Here is a 21,299-nt window from a genome sequence, read left to right on the forward strand (position 1 = left end):
TCAAGATCACTCCAGGTTTGGTGATTACTAGATGATCTCGCAGGACTCAGCACATAGTTGTACTTGTGCTGAGATTTTATTACAGTAAAAGGATACAAAGCAAAATCTGCAAAAGGTACATAGGAGAAGGCTGGATGAAACCAGATGCAAGCTTCCAAGAGTCCCCCAAAACACACAGCATAATTGCATGGGCATGCTCAATTCCTCCAGCAACAAGTTGTTTAAATAGGTAGAATTTTCTACCAGGGCAGCTCATTAGAGACACCATGAGTGGATTTTACTGGAGGCTGAGATGTAGGTATCCTCTGCCTGTGTGCATGCTAAGTCACTTCAGTTGTGTCCAACTCTTGGCGACCCCATGAACTGTAGCCCACTAGGCTCCTCTGTCCGTGGGATTTTCCAAGCAAGAATACTGGAGTGGGTTGCCATGTCCTTCTCCAGGTGATCTTCCCCAGCCAGGGATCAAACCCACATCTCTTATATTTCCTGTGTGGGCAGGCAGGCTCTTTACCACTAGTGCCACCTGGGAAGCCCTGCCTAATATGTTCCAAAATTCTAGATTCCCAAAAGGAAGGCAGGTGTTAAGTATAAACATATCTTTTTGCAGTTTGGATGTAGTGAGCCACCATTATTTTTTAGGGAATTTTTTTTGTATCAGTCTTGTGGCAGGAGGTGGGGTGTTGTTTACTAGTTAGATTCCCAGAGACCAGCAAGACAGCCAACCTTGCAAGCATGTCTTTCAAAGAATAAGCTATTTTAGACCTGCTCTGTTCTTTTTCTGCACAGTGAACATGAAGCATTCAATTACCTTGATCTAAAAATTCCCCTCTATGCTTTGTGATCAATTGACACTCTGATATATGCATTGATTCTCTACACCTGTAACTATCAGTTATGTGCAAGGCATGGTTTTAAAAGCAGTGAACAGATGTGATGCTGAATTCAAGCATATATCCTTCACTGAAGGAGTACATAATCTTCTTATAGGATTCATCATTAACTAACTTTTACATGGGTTACAACATGGAGACACCACAACTGGGAATACAACAGTGAATGAAATAGAGTCTTTACTCTCATTGCCAGAAAAGGGGTAGGTGGCATCAGAGAAGGGGCCTGATCCATACCCAGATATGTCAACATGATGACACAGCATCATCAGCATGGAAAACAGTTGACACAGGTATAAGGAGCCATATGAAGCTGGATGGGATAATTTCCTGATCCAGTGTGACTATGTTCTATCTGCAGGATGCCATGCACAGTATTTAAAGTCTCAAAATACCCTTGTTCTCCAAGGCTCTATAACACTCCTTTGATAGGGTAGCAACATAAAATTTGCCCAACCATATAGATAAAGATGGGAGCAATTGAATATTGTACTTCTACAGGTAAAATAATCTGAATCTTACATTTATTAGTCAATTTTTTAGGAAATGCTAGAAATTTTTTTTTCAGTGTTCTATGCTTTTTTTCTTTTACATTCTTTACTTCTTTTCTTCCATTAGCTCCTTCTCCTTCTGTGCTAGTTTCTCTTAACCACCTGATCCGTAATCTGAGACCTAACTTTCAATTTAAGTAGCATTTTGTAACAATCTGTATGGTCAGTTGGGATCTGAAGCTGCTACAGGGCAGATTTTAATTAGAATTTTAGAAACACGAAGCGGCCTTTTGTGAAGATTTTCAAGTTCATTTTAAGGACCAATTTCATGCTCTCATCAAATGACGGACATTTAGCTCTTAAAACAGCAGATTTACAATCTCTGTTCCCAGAGTCTGCTGAACTCAGACATAAGATCACTCAAGTGATGATGCATCTCTGGGGACTGTTCTTTAACCTTGTCCTAAACTGTTACTATCAAACTCCCATCGGTTTAGTATATCATAAGTCTATGTTTGTTCTTTCAACTTCTGGGTTAAACTTCATTTCCTTAATTTGTCTTAGCACACTAGCTACCTTTATGTGCACGCTACATTTGCTATTAATATTTCAGTTGTCCCAGAAAATCTATTTGCATTAGCAAGAGGGCAGCCTGAGACAAACATCTTTAAATAAGCTAAAGAAATTGGTCAACAAGAAAAAAATATGTTAAGCCAAAATTGGATAGTAAACACTGTCTGCATCTGTCTAAGCATGCAGTCATGCTTCACCTTCTCTTTATTTTGTGTTATATTTATAGATTTGCTCCATTAAATGACCTGTGCTGAACTACTCTATAACATTTTTTTTTAATGTATGGGTTTCTTATTTTTAATGAAGATCTGTAGTTTGGATTCACCATTTACAACACAAAAGATGGATTTTGCTCCTAGACTCATTATTTCTTCTTCTCCTTGCAATTACTAGACCTCTGAGACAGCTTCAATCAGAGTTAGTTGTTCCTTACTTTTATTTCTAAAGGCATCCCTGATAGTTCAGTTGGTAAAAAATCTGCCTGCAATGCAGGAGATTCGCGTGCAATTCCTGGGTTGGGAAGATCTGCTGGAGAAGGGATAACTACCCACTCCAGTATTCTTGGGCTTCCCTTGTGGCTCAGCTGGTAAAGAATCCCCAGGCAAGGCAGGAGACCTGGGTTCGATCACTGGGTTGGGAAGATCCCCTGGAAAAGGGAAAGACTTCCACTCCAGTATTCTGGCCTGGAGAATTCAATGGACTGTATAATCCATGGGGTCGAAAAGAGCTGGACATGACTGAGAGACTTTCACTTTCATTTTCACTTTATGTCTAATCCTAGAAGATGCCTTTCCTATTCTTTTCATTTAAAACTCAACTTATTCTGTAATGGCATAGTTCACTGAATTCCAGATGGAAGCTACGTTGTTTTCATTAAAATTCATTTCATAATTAAGCAATAAAAGATCAACTATGGGATGACATGCCTTATAAGGCTATTTCTATTTCAAAAAGCTAAATACTAGGAAAATCTACTTTGCCTTTTCTAAGTTAAAGTAATAAAAAGCCATCTAAATTCAAAATCCAAAAGTGGTTTTGATTTTTAATTAAATTAATGTCAAGTGTTATCTTGCCAATGTATTAAGGGCTTTCATACAATTTTTGAATCTCTATTTTCCTACAGTGTTTAGAAATATTTGTTTCTAGGTTTAGATACTTTTCCCTATGTAAATTCCAGGAAGATTTTTCAGACTCTTGTAGAGGAGGAATAAATTCTTTTCCTATTGTCATTCTATGGGCTTCCCAGGTGGTGTAGTGGTAAAGAACCCGGTCTGCCAATGCAGGAGACAAAAGAGATGTGTGTTCGATCCCTGGGTTGGAAAGATACCCTGATGGAGGAAATGGCACCCCACTCCATTATTCTTGTCTGGAAAATTCCCTGGGCAGAGGAGCCTAGCAGGCGACAATCCATGGGGCTGCAAAGAGTCAGGCACAACTGAGCACATAAAGCATTACTGCAGTTTTACTTGCCCAGTAGAATCCTCTGTACATCCTCTAAAACCTACTCCCTGCTATCATTAGCCTAAATCCGATAGTAAGGCCCCAGCAGTCCTATTAAACACTTCCTGTAGTCTGTGGACAGAAAACAATCTTTTCATTATAAAACGAGAGCCTGAACAAGTAGGTGTTATTAGGGTCTGTGTGTGTGTGTGTGTTGCTACATTCAGTGTTTTTTTCAGAGTATTTATCAACTACTTGGTGAAACACATAGCATTTACATATGCTAGTCAACTAAATTAATATTTAATCACCATTGATTTATTTATCAGGAACAACAAGTCTACAGGACCTTCAAAGCAAAAAATGTAAAGAACTTTGAGAAAGAAGGACAAGAAAGGCAAATCACAACTTATCAAAGCATGAAAATAAAGATCTTACTTTTCAAAAAAAATCTTTAAATGTACAAGTCATAATAGGGCTTTTATAATGTAGAAATATTCAACAGCAAACTGATTATCTTATTTAGTATGTAACATACACATTTTCACTATTCTTTCTTCATTGATCCCTTCTCCATGGGTTTCATAATTTTGCATTCTGTTTGGCCAAAGATGAGACTATGATCTAAGAAACTAGTCATTTTCAATCTATTTAAATGATCGCAATCAATGACCAGCAAAGTAATATACATATACCAACCCTCTGAAAACAGGAAAGAGCATTCCCCAGTGTGTTCACTGACTCCAATATAAGTAGGACCACAGTTGTTCTGGAAGTGGACCTTCCATGCTGCTGCTGCATCACTTTAGCCGTGTCCGACTCTGTGCGACCCCATAGACAGCAGCCCACCAGGCTTCCTGTCCCTGGGATTCTCCAGGCAAGAACACTGGAGTGGGTTGCCATTTCCTTCTCCAATGCATGAAAGTGAAAAGTGAAAGTGAAGTCGCTCAGTCGTGCCCGACTCTAGCGACCCTGTGGATTGCAGCCTACCAGGCTCCTCCGTCCATGGGATTTTCTAGGCAAAAGTACTGGAGTGGGGTGCCATTGCCTTCTCCAGGAAAACTATCAAAAATATTCTGTCTTCTGTACTCATTTTAAATGAAGGAATAACTTCTTTGATTGTCATAGCCACTGTAATATTGGAATTGGGTGAGTCTTGCAAAAATTAAAATTCATGAGTCAGTACATTTACATTCCATTAGTTACCCAGCTCGTGAGTGTATGCCTGCCCAGTCGTGTCCAACTCTTTGCAACCCCATGGACTGTAGCCTGTAGCCAGCCAGGCTTCTCTATCCATGGAATTTTTCAGGCAAGAATACTGGAGTGGGTTGCCATTTCCTCCTCCAGGGGATCTTCCCAACCCAGGGATCCAACTCGCAACTTCTGCATCCCCTGCATTGGCAGGGGGATTCTTTAGGACTGCACCACCTGGGAAGCCCTTATACTGCTCACTCAAACCTAAATGTCCTGTCTCTTCTCACTCTCATCTGATGACCTTGGTTCCTATCTCATGGAGAAAAGAGAAGCAATCCACATGCCCTCACAACTTCACTGACCTACCTACACACATACCCATTATCTGCTTCCTCCGAGACCACGGATAAACTCTTTGCTCTCATGTATTCAGATCACTCTTGTTTACAAAAAATATTTTGCCCCATGATTCTTCCCTTTCTTCTCTAAATCATTAATTTTTTCCACTTTATGGAATCATGGTCTTTAACACCCAAGCATTCTGTAATAGCACCCATTTTACAAATTACCCTCTCCTACGCTATATTTCCTTGATTCTCTGCTGTCTTTTATAGCAAAATTGTCATATTTCCCCCACATAATGACTTAGGAATCCAAATTGCTTAACTTATATGATAGAATAGTCCCTTTTCCTTACTACTATTCCTATAGACATACCCTGAGATCTGAAAATCAAGTTCTCTCTTTTAATCAAGTTTCTCTCTCAGTCTCCTGAACAAGACATTTCAATCATAATTTAAATAACAATGTTGCTGACAATAAAAAAAGGCAGCACAGAATCCAGCTGCTTCCTTTTATACTTGTACTTAAGCCACAACAGCACTATCAGCAGAAACTGACTTCTCCATAAACTTTAGCAGATACATTTTAAATGACTCCTAAGAAAAAAGAATTAAGGGGAAGGTTTACAATTAGTTCATATTACCTTTAGGGTGCTAATATTTATCACTTATTTTTTATATGATACTGAAGACAAATCATCCCAATATAATAATCTATATAACATGAGATATATAATCTATTTTAATATATTAAAAATTTTTTATAAATAAAAATATGTATTTTAATCATTAGAAAAACAGGACATCCATCAATTTGACCTTATAAAATATAAACAGCATTATTTATATAGAGAAAAGGAACTCTTTAAAGAAATCTCACACAATTAAATTGTTGCTGTTATTGTTGTTCAGTCACTAAGTTGTGTAAAACTCTTTGCAATCCCATGGACTGTAGTATGCTAGGCTTCCCTGTCCTTCACTACCTCCCTGAGTTTGCTCAATTTCAGGTCTATTGAGCCGGTGATGCTATCTAACCATCTCATCCTCTGCCGCCTTCTTTTCCTTTTGCCTTCAATCTTTCCCAGCATCAGGGTCTTTTCCAATGAGTTGGAAGTTTGCATCAGATGGACAAAGAATTGGAGCTTCAGCATCAGTTCTTCCAATGAATATTCTGGGTTGATTTCCTTTTAGGATTGACTGGTTTGATCTCCTGGCAGTACAAGGGACTCTCAAGAATCTTCTCTAGCACCACAGTTCGAAGGCACCAATTCTTTGACGCTCAGCCTTCTTTATGATCCAACCCTCACATCTGTATATGACTACTGGAAAAACCATAGCTTTGACTATACAGACCTTTGTGGGCAAATTAATGGATTCATTGCCCAGTCAGAACTCAATAAAAAGGAAGACTATGTTGCTTCTCTATCCCTAGTATGATGATCAATTATAATCTTGGCTTTTATGTTTAGAAAAATTTCAAATCATTCAATCAGATGCAAATATCAATTGAAATTGCATTCTCCTTTGGCCAGAAATGTGTTTATTGTGAACTACAGAAGCAGCACAATGTAATTAAATTCTGTAGCACATAGAATTTAGTGACTACTCTCCATTTACTTCAAGAGAGATTCCTTGTCAAAATTTGATTATAAATATGAGCAATGTAAAAATATCATTACAGCTGGATAAAGCACAAGCTGGAATCAAGATTGCCAGGAAAAATATCAACAACCTCAGATATACAGATGACACCACCCTTATGGCAGAAGGTGATGAAGAACTAAAGAGCCTCTTGATGAAAGTGAAAGAGAAGAGTGAAAAAGTTGGCTTAAAACTCAACATTCAAAAAACGAAGATCATGGTATATGGTCCCATCACTTCATGGCAAATAGATGGGGAAACAACAGAAACAGTGACACCCTCTATTTTTGGGCGCTCCAAAGTCACTACAGATGGTGACTGCAGCCATGAAATTAAAAGACACTTGCACCTTGGAAGAAAAGCTATGACCAACCGAAACAGCATATTAAAAAGCAGAGAAATTACTTTCCCAACAAAAGTCCATCTAGTCAAAGCTATGGTTTTTATAGTAGTCATGTATGGATGTGAGAGTTGAATTATAAAGAAACTGAGTGTCAAAGAACTGATGCTTTAGAACTGTGGTGTTGGAAAAGACTCTTGAGAGTCCCTTGGACTGCAAGGAGATGCAACCAGTCAATCCCAAAGAAAATCAAAGAGTTGGACACCACTGAGTGACTGAAGGAAATCAGTCCTGAATATTCATTAGAAGGACTGATGCTGAAGCTGAAACTCCAATACTTTGGCCACCTGATGCGAAGAACTGACTCATTAGAAAAGACCTTGATGCTGGGAAAGATTGAAGGCCAGAGGAGAAGGGGACAACAGAGGGTGAGATGGATGGCATCACCAACTCAATGGACATGAGTTTGAGCAAGCTCCAGGACTTAGTGATGGATAGGAAAGCCTGGTGTGCTGTAGTCCATGGGTTTGCAAAGAGTCATACACAACTGAGTGGCTGAACTGAACTGAATAAGTATTTACATACTTATTAAGGATTAATTGTACACTGACTATAAAGTTGTATGTTTCCAAATATTTCTGTAGAGTGGGAATGAATGTAGGTCCTGGGATTATAAACATGAAGTAAAGTGTCACGTAGAAGCAGCACAAGATTACAGGCATTCGATGGCTCCATCTGAAACCAAAGAAGCTGATATGGAGTACAGTTACTGTAAGGTCAATATAATATATCAGCAAAATGTTGCATAATGCTTTTGTCTTTAACTGTAATCCTTGGTTATTTCTAGAACTGCCTTTGGCATTCATCAAGTTCAACTAGCTCACTTTGCAAATCAGGAGACTGAAATTCAGAACTGTTATAGGATTTTCCCAAGGTTGCCCTGCAGTAAATGAGAGAGCTAGGCTGGCACCAAATTCCTCACTCTTTCTCCAAGGTAATTAAGGCCATTCATTTGGAAAATGTTCTAGATAAAACAGTATCCAAAATGTGTGAAATTATTATTCTACAGTGAATAAAATTATTTTGAGTTTTGAAAATTACCCAATATCTTTTCTTTATAAACCAAAGAGGCTACAAAATATAAGTGTGCTTTTATAACACATTTTCTAAACTATAACATTTTCATAAGAGTTTAAAGTGTGACTCATAAAGTCTAATTTATGGCTCTTAAAATGCGTTTAATTGGCAATAAGCCTTTTCAAGATACAGACAGCACAGTCCCTTCCCACTAAAGTCTCATTAGGTTAGTTATCTGTGTCTTTAATGCAAACATTCATTCTTTTGCATTAAAAAAAAATCTATTGATGAGAGAGATATAGTTTGGTACCAAATATATGAATATGGAAGTGCATACCGATTTCTAAAATCTCATTCTGGCATGGCAGAATCTTAGGTTGGAGGACAAAATACAAACTAAATATTAGAAATGAAGAATGTACTTAATATTTATTGAGCTACTCTTTACCAAGTTTATCTCAGACATTTTTAATACTTTATTTAACTTTAATTTTATTGCAGAAAAATTAATTTCACACATCTAACTTGACTTTCACCAAATCCCTTTACAATAAGAATAAAGAGAGTCTGTGGGAAATTAAACACATAAAACCCCAAGAAAGAGATAACATGAGGAAAGACAACAGAATTGTAGAAACTGGAAAGCAATTGATTGATGACTGAATAAATTAACAGACTGAGGAAAAACAAATTCTAAGGCCAAGAGTGAAGAAAGCTGAGAACCAACTGGAATTGAACTACAGAATCCCCAACAGGCTCAGAAACTGGATTTCCAGATACTTCCAGATGTAAGTGAAAAGCACAGAACTGGCAAGTCTGTTTAGGACACAGCCAGACCCTCAGATTCATTTTCCCACTCTCTTCAGCTGGGATACTTTGCCTCCATGCTCCTGATAAAGAGTGGAAATGTGTTCTCTGTGGAAGGTTAAACAAGTCTCTGAACTGGGCAACACAGATAATTAAATGAAGAGTTTCTGGAAAACAAAAAGATGATAGCAGAAAAAAAAAAATCTAAATAGTAGTGATGGATGATTAAGTAAGTTAAGAAAATCTGTTAGAACAGAAAAAAAAAAATACCCAAAGATAAGCAAAATATAAAAGACTCAGACTAGGATTCTAGTATCTGAATAATAGAAGGTTCAGAAAGGGAAATCGATCATCAAAGAAATAATTTAAGTAGTTTACCTAAATTGGAATTTCAGAATTTACAGAATTAGGAAATCTACTCACTGAGAGCTTAGCAAAATGCATAAAACAATGGCCACATCAAGACATTCCATCATTAAATTTCACAATACTGAAAATGAAGATTCTGACAGCTTCTCCAGAGGGGCAAAAACACAGTTCAAACCTAAAGGATCAGGAGCCATAATGGCTTCAATACTCAATAGCAAACCTGGAAGGAATACCTTCTTCACAGAAGACTTGGATATGTGTGAACAGTTAGGGGTGTTAAATAGCATTTACACAGGCATACGAATAAACGTGGATACTGATCTCATTAGGGTGATGGTATAACTATATTGGGTGGATTGAACAAGAGAAGGATGTCACTGAGGTTTGTGGGGGAACAGGAAGAAAAAAGAGCAACAGTTTCATTTTTCGTGGTGTGAAAGCAATAGATAATACCAAAAACTAAAATCAAGAAGTAATATAGTCATATTTTTTATCAATTGTTCGTGTGTCTGCTCACTCAGTCATGTCCGACTCTTTGCGATCCCACAGACTGTAGCCCACCAGGCTCCTCTGTCCATGGAATTTTCCAGGCAAGAATACTGCATTGGGATGCCATGTCCTCCTCCAGGAGATCTTCCCAACCCAGGTTTGAATCCACATTTCTTGTGTCTCCTGCATTGGCAGCGGGATTCTTTACCACTACACCACCTGGGAAGCATTATTTAGCATTTATCTGAAGGTACCTTTGACGGCGTGGATCACAATAAACTGGAAAATTCTGAAACCAGAATTTTGGTTGGGAATACCAGACCACCTGACCTGCCTCTTGAGAAACCTGTATGCAGGTTAGGAAGCAACAGTTAAAACTGGACATGGAACAACAGACTGGTTCCAAATAGGAAAAGGAGTACATCAAGGCTGTATATTGTCACCCTGCTTATTTAACTTCTATGCAGAGTACATCATGAGAAACACTGGGCTGGAGGAAGCACAAGCTGGAATCAAGATTGCCAGGAGAAATATCAATAACCTCAGATACAAAGATGACACCACCCTTATGGCAGAAAGTGAAGAAGAACTAAAGAGCCTCTTGATGAAAGTGAAAGAGGAGATTTTAAAAGTTGGCTTAAAGCTCAACATTCAGAAAATGAAGATCACGGCATCCGGTCCCATCACTTCATGGCAGATAGATGGGAAAACAGTGGAAACAGTGGCTGACTTTATTTTTCTGGGCTCCAAAATCACTGCAGATGGTGATTGCAGCCATGAAATTAAAAGATGCTTGCTCCTTGGAAGGAAAGTTATGACCAACCTAGACAGCATATTAAAAAGCAGAGACATTACTTTGCCAGCAAAGGTCCATCTAGTCAAGGCCACGGTTTTTCCAGTGGTCATGTATGAATGTGAGAGTTGGACTAAAGAAAGCTGAGCACCAAAGAATTGATGCTTTTGAAGTGTGGTGTTGGAGAAGACTCTTGAGAGTCCCTTGGACTGCAAGGAGATCAAACCATTCAATTCTAAAGGAAATCAGTCCTGGGTGTTCATTGGAAGAACTGATGCTAAAGCTGAAACTCCAATCCTTTGGCCACCTGATGTAAAGAACTGACTTATTGGAAAAGACCCTGATGCTGGGAAAGATTGAAGGCAGGAGGAGAGGGGATGACAGAGGATGAGATGGTTGGATGGCATCACTGATTCGATGGACACGCTTTTGAGTAAACTCCGGGAGTTGATGATGGACAGGGATGCCATCATCTGGTCTGCTGCAGTCCATGGGGTTGCAAAGAGTCATACATTACTGAGCAACTGAACTGAACTGAACTGAACATTTAATTATTAGATATTTTTTAAATCTTCAGATCTTGACAGTCTTATCGTTATGAAGGGTACTGACCTCACAATTTTTTTACCCCAACCATAAAAATAAAACTAGGCAAAATTCCATTCCCATATCCAAACTAAAGGCTGATAATTTGTGATTATAAATTATTAGGTGAGTTTGACTATCTCTATTATTACATATGCTCAAACATATAACCTATCACGGATGCATCTCTTTCAGCAACAAAAACAAATCCACAAATTACTTTAGCACTGTACGTCAAATGACTACAGTAAGTAGATAGCTATTAGATGTTTTCATTTTAACAATGAAATATATTATTGTCTTTTCAACTCATAAACTGAATTCACATTTTTATCTTGTCCAGTTTCAAGTGAGGATGAATTGTAGCTAAAATTTATAAAGGGGAGTTAGATTGAAATACCTGATAGCACATAAAAGTCTTCCCCTTTTAAATTCTAAATTAGTCTTTATTCAACAAATCACAGAAGTTTTCAAATTTTTATGTCTCAAAGAATCATATGAAGAGGTTGGAAAAGACATTCCAGGAATTGATGGGGCTCATCAATCTATATTTCTAAAAAACAAAACACCCAATTGATTTTTATTTTTAAAAATCACACCACCCAATTGATTTTCAAGTAGGTAATTTTGAGACTGAACTGTGAGAAACACTGGAGGTTAATGGAACTTCTTAAAATCAGAGAGATGCCAACAGATCCACTATGAACAATTGCTATTTATTTACAAGTTCCCAGTTATCTCTATTACAGAAATAAATAAATAGAAGAAATACTGTTAGGCCCAAAATTCTGAGCATGAGATTTTTTCTCACTTATATATGTGTGTAGGTATTGTATCTGTGTATTATATACTACATATATATATAATACCCATGTGTAAATATATATATTCTATATTATGTGTCTATCATCTATTTTATGTATGTATATTATTATATAATTTTATATATTATATATTTTTTTCTTTTTATACCTGAGGAAGATAACAGGTTGAATTACCTGAAAATTCAGTAGGACAGAGACAGTGAAATTAAACTGCTTTGAAGAAAAATTTTAATGTAATCTTTCTTGCATAAACAATGAGTACATGAACTATGTTTCATATTCAATCCATATACAGCCATGATACCATATGTGAAACTGAAGAAATACCTTCTTTAAACATTGAAACATTTTTTTATAAAAATTGTAATGTTTACTTGGTGGGGGGCGGGGTGGGGGGCGGAGTTCTCAGAGTGAGAGGTGTGCCCCACACAGATCCTCCCATCTCTTCATTCCGGGAGGGGTGGTAGGAGGGCCCAGGCTGATTATCCAGGCTTCTCTTCCACTCATTGAGATGTGATCTGCCCAAATGCACACAGCCTGGGTGAACACGCTTATAGGTATAGAAGCTAGTAATGGCAGATGAAATTCATGCCCACCTACTCTTTCAAATAATGACTATGAAAAATTAAGGGTTAGCAGTTACGTTTTAAACAAACAACGAAAGAGAAAAGGATCAAAACTGAATAGAGAACAACTGATTTAGGAGGAAACAAGATCACTCCAACAATAGAAGATAACTTTAAAATAATTCTCCATAGTACTTTAAGCAAGTACTCATTCATAAACTAGAACAAACAAATATGCAAAAAGAGAATAAAAGAACAAGGAAGAGCCCATGAAAATTAAGAACCAAAATTAAGAGGAAAAAAAAAAATGAGGTAAGCTGGAAAAACAATGAAGTCTCCCAAAATGTAAAGCAATAAAACCAGAAGCTGAAAAATATTTTTAAAGAGTCAAAAATACAGTATAAATCCATGAGGTCTAACATCCATCTAAAGAGTGTCTTCAAGACAGAACAAAGAAAAGGAAGGAGGAGAAATAATCCAATAGCAGAAGAAAAAAATCCCTAGAGCCCAAGACATGACTCAACACACAAAAGGGTTCAGAAGATGTGGCTCAGCAAAAATGCAAAATAATCCATTAACACATCTTCATTAAGTGTCAGAACATCTCAACGGATGTTCCTTCTCATTCTTTTCTTTTGATCTTCTTTTTCTCCTTGATTCATAAATTGTGTGAATCCAAGGACTCTTTTCTTTGTAACTTCTTTATTTTCATCACATCATCTATTGGCTCAACCATGTCTGACTCTTTGTGACTCCATGCGCCCCAGGCTCCTATGTCCATGGGATTCTCCAGGCAAGAGTACTGGAGTGGGTTGCTAGTTCCTTCTCTTTATTTTACTTATTTGCTACATGGTCTCAACTAGACTGATCACTTTGAATGTCACCTGTATATTAATAACCCCAAGTTTATATCTCCATTTCCAACCTATTCCTGAAACTCCAGAACTAATAAACAACCTACTCTTTCAAATAATAACTATGAAAAATTAAGGGTTAGCAGTTACTTTTTAAACAAACAACGAAAGAGAGAAGGATCAAACTCCACACAACACATGGATTTCTTTTCTGCAATCTAGCCTACATTTCAAAGGCAGTATGTCTAAAATAAAATTTTCATCTCAGTCCCTACTCCAAATTGTTCTTCTCCTAAATCTTCCTCATCTTATTTATCCAGTTGCTCAGACCATAAAAACACAAGTCATACAGAACTCTTTTCTTCCTGCTGTGCATCCAATCCATTAGCAAAGCCAACATCTAACATGAATTTATAAGAAAAGTGTGTCCAAGAAGAATATTCATTTCCTAACACTATGATGAAGTTGTTTTCTCCGTCTCTCCTACCCCTTACAACCCTGTTTATATTAGTTATATCTCTCATTCAAAGCAATACAATTTTTAAGAACATGAGAATGTATCTTTGTCTATGGTACAAACACTGTGTGTCCTACAGTAAATAATACATACAGAGAATTTTAAATGTTGAATATTGGTTTTAAATTTTAGATCACCAAACTACAAAAGATTCATTTATATTTGCTAAATTAAATCTAATTTCTATAACCCTTGAAAATGTAAAAATAACTAAAAACAGAAGTTAATGGGTGGAAGTAGATGTGGAGGAAAATATAGGGACAATAAATCTCTGATCTCACACATTAGAAAGTCAAGGGGCACTGTCAAAAATTTATGGGTCAATAAATAGAATTTTTATGATGTTAAATAACAAAAGAATTTTTTTAATGAGCCTGGTAGGGGTTGGAAGAGGGGTGAAAAAATAAGTGAGCTAAATTTCTCTCATGTAATAGCGGGGAGTCAAAAGCTATTTTTTTTCTATTTTTCTGAAATATTTTAATTGTTTTAACTTTTTATTTTGTATTGGAATATAGTTGATTAACAATGTTGTGATAATTTCAGGTGAACAGCAAAGGGACTCAGCCATACATATACACGTATCCATTCTCCCCCAAATTCCCCTCCCATCCAGCCTGTCACATAACATTAAGCAGAGTTCCATGTTCTATACAAAGGTCCTTGTTGGTTATCCATTTTTAAATATGGCAGTGTACATGTCCATCTCAAATTCCCTATCACTTCCCCATATCCTTCCCCCTGGCAACCATAAGTTTGTTCTCTAAGTCAGTGAGTCTCTTTCTGTTTTGTAAGTAAGTTCATTAGTATAATTTCTTTCAAAAGCTATTTTTAAATTGACATATTATAAATAAAATATATGCATATTATTTAAGACTTGGATTTAAGTTTCAGAAAAACTAGCAATAAAATAGTTTAAAATAATTATTTCTGGTGAGTGGGAATGAAAGTAAAGTGTATGGAACCTTACTTTCCACTTATCCTCTTCAGTGTTGAATTTGTATTATGACACATACTGTTAGTATAATAATTAAATAGACAAATAAATAAAAATAAATCTGTTAATAAATAACAAAGCATCCAATCTAGTCTTATGTCTAGATCGTCACACATATTTATTTGAATCATATTTTATAGAGACATCAATTTTTGTTTCACTGCTGGTCAGTAGCATAAAAGATACAAAAGCTGATTTAGGATATTTTTAGTCTAGTTTTTATTTTTAACCCACTATATAAGTACAAAAACTGGTTAACTAGTGTCTGGTCAAAATATGTTGATGCCAGAGTATGTATTTAGTAAAAAAAATTCTATAAAAAGGATTCTTCATGTCTAGAACCAGAAAAGCACTTACAGTAATTCACTGTAATTTACCTCCTCAAAGTACCACAGGCCTATATAACCCTCCAGAGGGAGAGGCTGCAGTTCTGAACAGTGACCACTTCCACTGTCCTAATGCTAGCCTTGTCCTACTTCTATGCTTATAAACATGGCACTATTTTTACCTTGAATAATGCATGGCTTGGTGGCCTGCAATACTAAAATAGAAGTCCGTTGTGTGCTTCATCTCATTGGTGTGCCCAGTGGCCTCGATCCAGTGTCCTATTGGGAGACAATAAACACCATCCACCAAGTTGTTTTCATCGTAAGTACAGCAACGGTCGTGGTGAGGCCCGTTGCCTAGAACAAGAAATGACAAACAAAGCAATTACATCAATGCTTGGCTTCAACAGTCATAGAGTTGCTGATGCAAAATTAATAGCAAGACAAAAATAAATACGAAGCTGCATAATCTACACATCTCAGTATAAACAAAAATAGACTAAGTTGGTGATGGACAGGGAAGTTAGGCATGCTGCAGTCCATGGGGTCGCAAAGAGTCGGACACCACTGAGTGACTGAACTGAAGAGGGAACACAGTAAAAATATTAAAGAATTACTTGTTAACTTCAGAGTACTATGTTCTCAATGGATACATGGATATTTACAAAAGCATATTAACTCAGAATTTCATGGGACCACTCAGGGCCTTAAGAGCCCATTGTGAGTCACTCTGCAGCCTGATAAGCTGCTGAAAGGGGCTTCCCAGATGGCTCAGATGGTAAAGAATCTGCCTGCAATGCAGGAGACCTGGGTTCAATCCCTGGACCATGAAAATCCTCTGGAGAAGGAAATGGAAAACCACTCCAGTATTCTTGCCTGGAGAATTCCATGGACAGAGGAGCCTGGTGGGCTATAGTCCATGGGGTCACAAAGAGTCGGACACAGCTGAGTGACTAATACTTTTACTTTTCACTTTTCAAGCTGATGATAAGGGCTCTTAAGGCCATTTATGTCCCTATGCTGCATATTTTTATCTCCCTGGAATTTGTGACTCCCTCCACATTTATGACTAAAATCAGTAATAAAGTGTTTCAGTATCAGCTCAAACAACAGATTAATTTTTTTAATAAATATATTTGTAAATAATAAAATAAAGGACCATATCCAATCCAGTTTGCATGTAAATCAGTGGTTAGTATTATGTTCAGATGGAAAAACTAAGCATCACAGAGATTAACCAACCTGCCCAGGATCATAGAACAAAGTACCGGTCAGTAACCCGGTACCCCTAATCCCCCACCTTTTAGGCACTTCACACCTTCATGCTGTTTTCTACTGCTTACTTTAGAAAAGCACCAAGACAGACCCTCTGCCCTCCAGGGAGTGCAACAAAAGAGGCAGAGACAGGACAACATGCCTCTCATAACATTATCTGCCTACATCACAATTCTGCCCGGTACCCACTACACAAGTAAACAGACCCTCAATTTCTATGAAATTTGTTATTTCTATATTATTTTTATAATCTCTTCCTATGTGACCACCCCATTTCAAATCAATCCTTTCCTTAAACTACCTAATTTTCATATATTGTCATTAATAAGAAAAACATATAAAGTGTTAGTCACTCACTCATGTCCACTTCTGTGCAACCCCATGGACTATAGCCCACCAGCCTCCTCTGTCCATGGAATTCTCCAGGCAAGAATACTGGAGTGGTTTGCCATTCCCTTCTCCAGGGGATCTCCCACAGATTGAACCCAGGTCTCCTGCATTGCAGGTGGATTCTTTACCATCTGAGCCACCAGAGAAGCCCAAGAAAAACATATAATCAAATCAAACTAAAATAGGAATAAGTCACAATTATTATGAATATGAAAATTTGATTCATTCATTCCTTGCTCTGTCTTCCAAAATATTTTATCTAAGGTTATTTAGCATATAATCTATTTTTTAAAATGCTTACATCATTGGGCAGTTCTTTCGAACATAATTCCCCTTACCAGACAGAGGGTACAGGATGGCCCCTTTAATAAATAAATCATCATTGATCTTCCTAGCTTAGATTCTTCTTTTCCTCTTGATGGCTACAAGGTACTACACCAATTGCCTTATTAACCTTGATATTTAATAGAGAAAACCAAACTATACTAGCAATCTTAATTCTAGAAACATATCCAACAGAAATATAACAAAAGTAAAGAAAGATACATGGATACATACATGTGTGTAACAATACTATTTTAATAGCAAATACTACAAACTATCTCAGTTCAACTATTCATTCTCCCAAAAATACTTATTGAATGTTGACTATATGACAGGCATTGTACTAAATCTTGTTAAGGATTTAGGTATTTCCCATAAAAGCAATGTTTAAAAATGAATTATTTTAATCAGGCAGTTGACATGACCAAATTTTTATTGTGAAAATATCTCTCTGGTTACAGAGTAAAAAATTAACTCAAACACAATGAGATTAGAAGCAGAAAGCCCATTTAGGAAACTTCTGCATTAGCCCAGGTAAGAGGTGATAAAAGCCTTAAGATAGAAATAGAAAGGAATGAGACAATTCAGGAGGGAAAAGCCACAGGATTTAATGATTAACTGGATATGGGAGGTGAAGATAAAAAGAGAATCAGAAATGATTCCTAGGCTTCTGGCAAATATGACTCAATATATAGTGATACCATTTACTGAGATGTGAAAACCGGCAGAGTTGGAAGAAAAGAGGGTCAGTCTGGTTTTCGCATTTGGGACTTGGAGTGCTATTTAGATACAAAAGGAGTTGTCAAGTAGAGAGCAGGAGTTATTCATTTGACACTCAGACCAGAGATCTGAAGTAGAAAAATAAGTTCATAAGTCATCTAAGTATAAATGGTAACTGAGACAAGGATATAGATGACTTACAAAGAAAAACAATGTTGATTGAGGAGAAAAGACTTCTAGAATCAAGTCTGAAAGCATCTCAACATTTTACAGCTGGATAGAGAAGGATAAGATTAGAAAGGAGGAATAGAAAGAGAAGCTGTAGAGGAAAACTAGGAGTGAGTAAGTGAGGTGGGGGAGTATAATTGACACCATAGACTAAAGACAGGATGGATGCCTGTCTAACTAGCAACAGTAGTTATATCTGGAGAATGTAACTGGGAAGGAAGGACTATTTTACTCTAAATTATTTTGAATCCATTGGATTTGCTATAAAAAAAGGCATTACTTTTTAGCAATGAAAGAATAATATCTATGGCTCCTGCTGATCAGTACAAGACAACAATTTACATGTTATAACTTAAATAAATATAATTATTGAGGAACTCAAATATACATAAATTACACTGTTCAAGAAAAATTATGTATGTAACATGAACTTCCTAAGAGTTCTTCATTCCTAGAATTGGGGTTTTTAATTACTCATTTTTACAAATACATCTTTTAAGAGAAGTAACAAGACACATCTATCTCTCTCAGTCAGAGAGGTATCATATCAGTGAAGGTGTAGTGAAGAGTGGGAGCTCCCACCCCATTCAGTAGTAACGAGGAGTCTGATCCCTTCAGCTGTAAATGCAAACTGGATGGGGAACCTGGGTGATGAGGTGGTACCTCCACCCTCCTGCTGGAGCAATGTCAGAGAACCAGAAGGTGGATCAGATGCAGAGTCTCATTATAAAATACTCAGAATGCCCCAGCTTCAATAGAAAGTCACTCACTATATGAAGACTCACAAAGATCTCAAACTGAATGGGACAAAATGCTCAAAAGATGTTAAACTCAAGATGACAGACATGTTAGAACTATCTGACAAAGACTTTAAGCTTCAACAATCCATTGAACACACTTGAAATGAAAAATCACAAAGTTTTATCAAGGACACAGAAGATGTAAATAGGAACTAAATGGCAATTTTAGAACTGAAAAATATAGCAGTTGAAGTAGTAACCTCAGAGGATGGGCTCAAGAGCAGAATGGAGGTCAGAAAGAAAAGAAATAGCAAGCTATAAGATGGAACAGAAATTATTCAACAGAGAGAACACAGATGGAAAAAAAAATAGAGCCTTAGGGACTTGTAGGACTATAACAAAAGATGTAACATTCCTGTAAATGGCATCTGAAGAAGAAATGAAAAAGGGGATATAGCGGGAAAATATTTGAGAAAAATGATATCTAAATATGTATAAATATTTTCTAAATTTGCCAAACAACATACAGGTTCGAGAACTTGCACAAACTCCAAAGAGGATAAACAAAAAGAAATCCATGCCACAACATATCATAATTAAATTTTTGAAAACTAAACACAAAGAAGAAGTCTTGAAAGTAGCCAGAGAAAAATAACAATTTAGGAAAATAATCATTCTTAAGTCAGTAGTGGGTGACTTTAACTCAGATGACCATTATATCTACTACTGCGGGCAGGAATTGCTTAGAAGAAATGGAGTAGTCATCATGGTCAACAAAAGAGTAGGAAATGCAGTACTTGGATGCAATCTCAAAAACGACAGAATGATCTCTGTTCGTTTCCAAGGCAAACCATTCAATATCACAGTAATCCAAGTCTATGCCCAACCAGTAACACTTAAGAAGCTGAAGTTGAACAGTTCTATGAAGACCTACGAGACCTTTTAAAACTAACACCCAAAAAAGATGTCCTTTTCATTACAGGGGATTGGAATGCAAAAGTAGGAAGTCAAGAAACACCTGGAGTAACAGGCAAATTTGGCCTTGGAATATGGAATGAAGCAGGGCAAAGACTAATAGAGTTTTCCCAAGAGAACGCACTGGTCAGAGCAAACACCCTCTTCCAACAACACAAGAGAAGACTCGACACATGGACATCACCAGATGGGCAACACCAAAATCAGATTGATTATATTCTTTGCAGCCAAAGATGGAGAAGCTCTATACAGTCAGCAAAAACAAGACCGGGAGCTGACTATGGCTCAGATCATGAACTGCTTATGGCCAAATTCAGACTTAAGAAAGTAGGGAAAACCACTAGACCATTCAGGTATGACCTAAATCAAATCCCTTATGATTATACAGTGGAAGTGAGAAATAGATTTAAGGGACTAGATCTGATAGAGTGCCTGATGAACTATGGACAGAGGTTCTTGACATTGTACAGGAGACAGGGATCAAGACCATCCTCATGGAAAAGAAATGCAAAAAAGCAAAATGGCTGTCTGGGGAGGCCTTACAAATAGCTGTGAAGAGAAGAGAAGTGAAAAGCAAAGGAGAAAAGGAAAGACATAATCATCTGAATTCAGAGTTTCAAAGAATTGCAAGAAGAAATAAGAAAGCCTTCCTCAGTGATCAATGCAAAGAAATAGAGGAAAACAGAATGGGAAAGACTAGAGAACTCTTCAAGAAAATTAGAGATACCAGTGGAACATTTCATGCAAAGATGGGCTCGATAAAGGACAGAAATGGTATGGACCTAACAGAAGCAGAAGATATTAAGAAGAGGTGGCAAGAACACACAGAAGAACTGTACAAAAAAGATCTTCACGACCCAGATAATCACGATGGTGTGATCACTTACCTAGGGCCAGACATCCTGGAATGTGAAGTCAAGTGGGTCTTAGGAAGCATCACTACAAACAAAGCTAGTGGAGGTGATGGAATTCCAGTTGAGCTATTTCAAATCCTGAAAGATGATGCTGTGAAAGTGCAGAGGAACCAGAGATGAAATTGCCAACATCCGCTGGATCATCGAAAAAGCAAGAGTTCCAGAAAAGCATCTATTTCTGCTTTATTGACTATGCCAAAGCCTTTGACTGTGTGGACCACAATAAACTGTGGAAAATTCTGAAAGAGATGGGAATACCAGACCACCTGATCTGCCTCTTGAGAAGCCTATATGCAGGTCAGGAAGCAACAGTTAGAACTGGACATGGAACAACAGACTGGTTCCAAATAGGAAAAGGAGTATGTCAAGGCTGTATATTGTCACCCTGCTTGTTTAACTTATATGCAGAGTACATCATGAGAAACGCTGAGCTGGAAGAAGCACAAGTTGGAATCAAGATTGCTGGGAGAAATATCAATAACCTCAGATATGCAGATGACACCACCTTTATGGCAGAAAGTGAAGAGGAACTAAAAAGCCTCTTGATGAAAGTGAAAGAGGAGAGTGAAAAGGTTGGCTTAAAGCTCAACATTTAGAAAACGAAGATCATGGCATCTGGTCC

General features: G+C 37.2%; 1 protein-coding gene across 4 annotated transcripts in view; it reads right to left on the minus strand.

Moving 5' to 3' along the window:
- EPM2A (EPM2A glucan phosphatase, laforin) overlaps positions 1–21,299 on the minus strand; it is a 120,442-nt gene that overhangs the window by 53,442 nt on the left and 45,701 nt on the right. For all 4 annotated transcript variants that reach the window (XM_055535876.1, XM_055535877.1, XM_055535874.1 and 1 more), the window contains one exon: positions 15,294–15,468. In XM_055535876.1, coding sequence (XP_055391851.1) covers positions 15,294–15,468 — 175 coding nt within the window. The remainder of the gene's footprint in view (positions 1–15,293; positions 15,469–21,299) is intronic.

This window comes from Bubalus kerabau, chromosome 9 (genome assembly GCF_029407905.1).
Source record: "Bubalus kerabau isolate K-KA32 ecotype Philippines breed swamp buffalo chromosome 9, PCC_UOA_SB_1v2, whole genome shotgun sequence".
In the NCBI taxonomy this organism is placed as follows: Eukaryota; Metazoa; Chordata; class Mammalia; order Artiodactyla; family Bovidae; genus Bubalus; species Bubalus kerabau.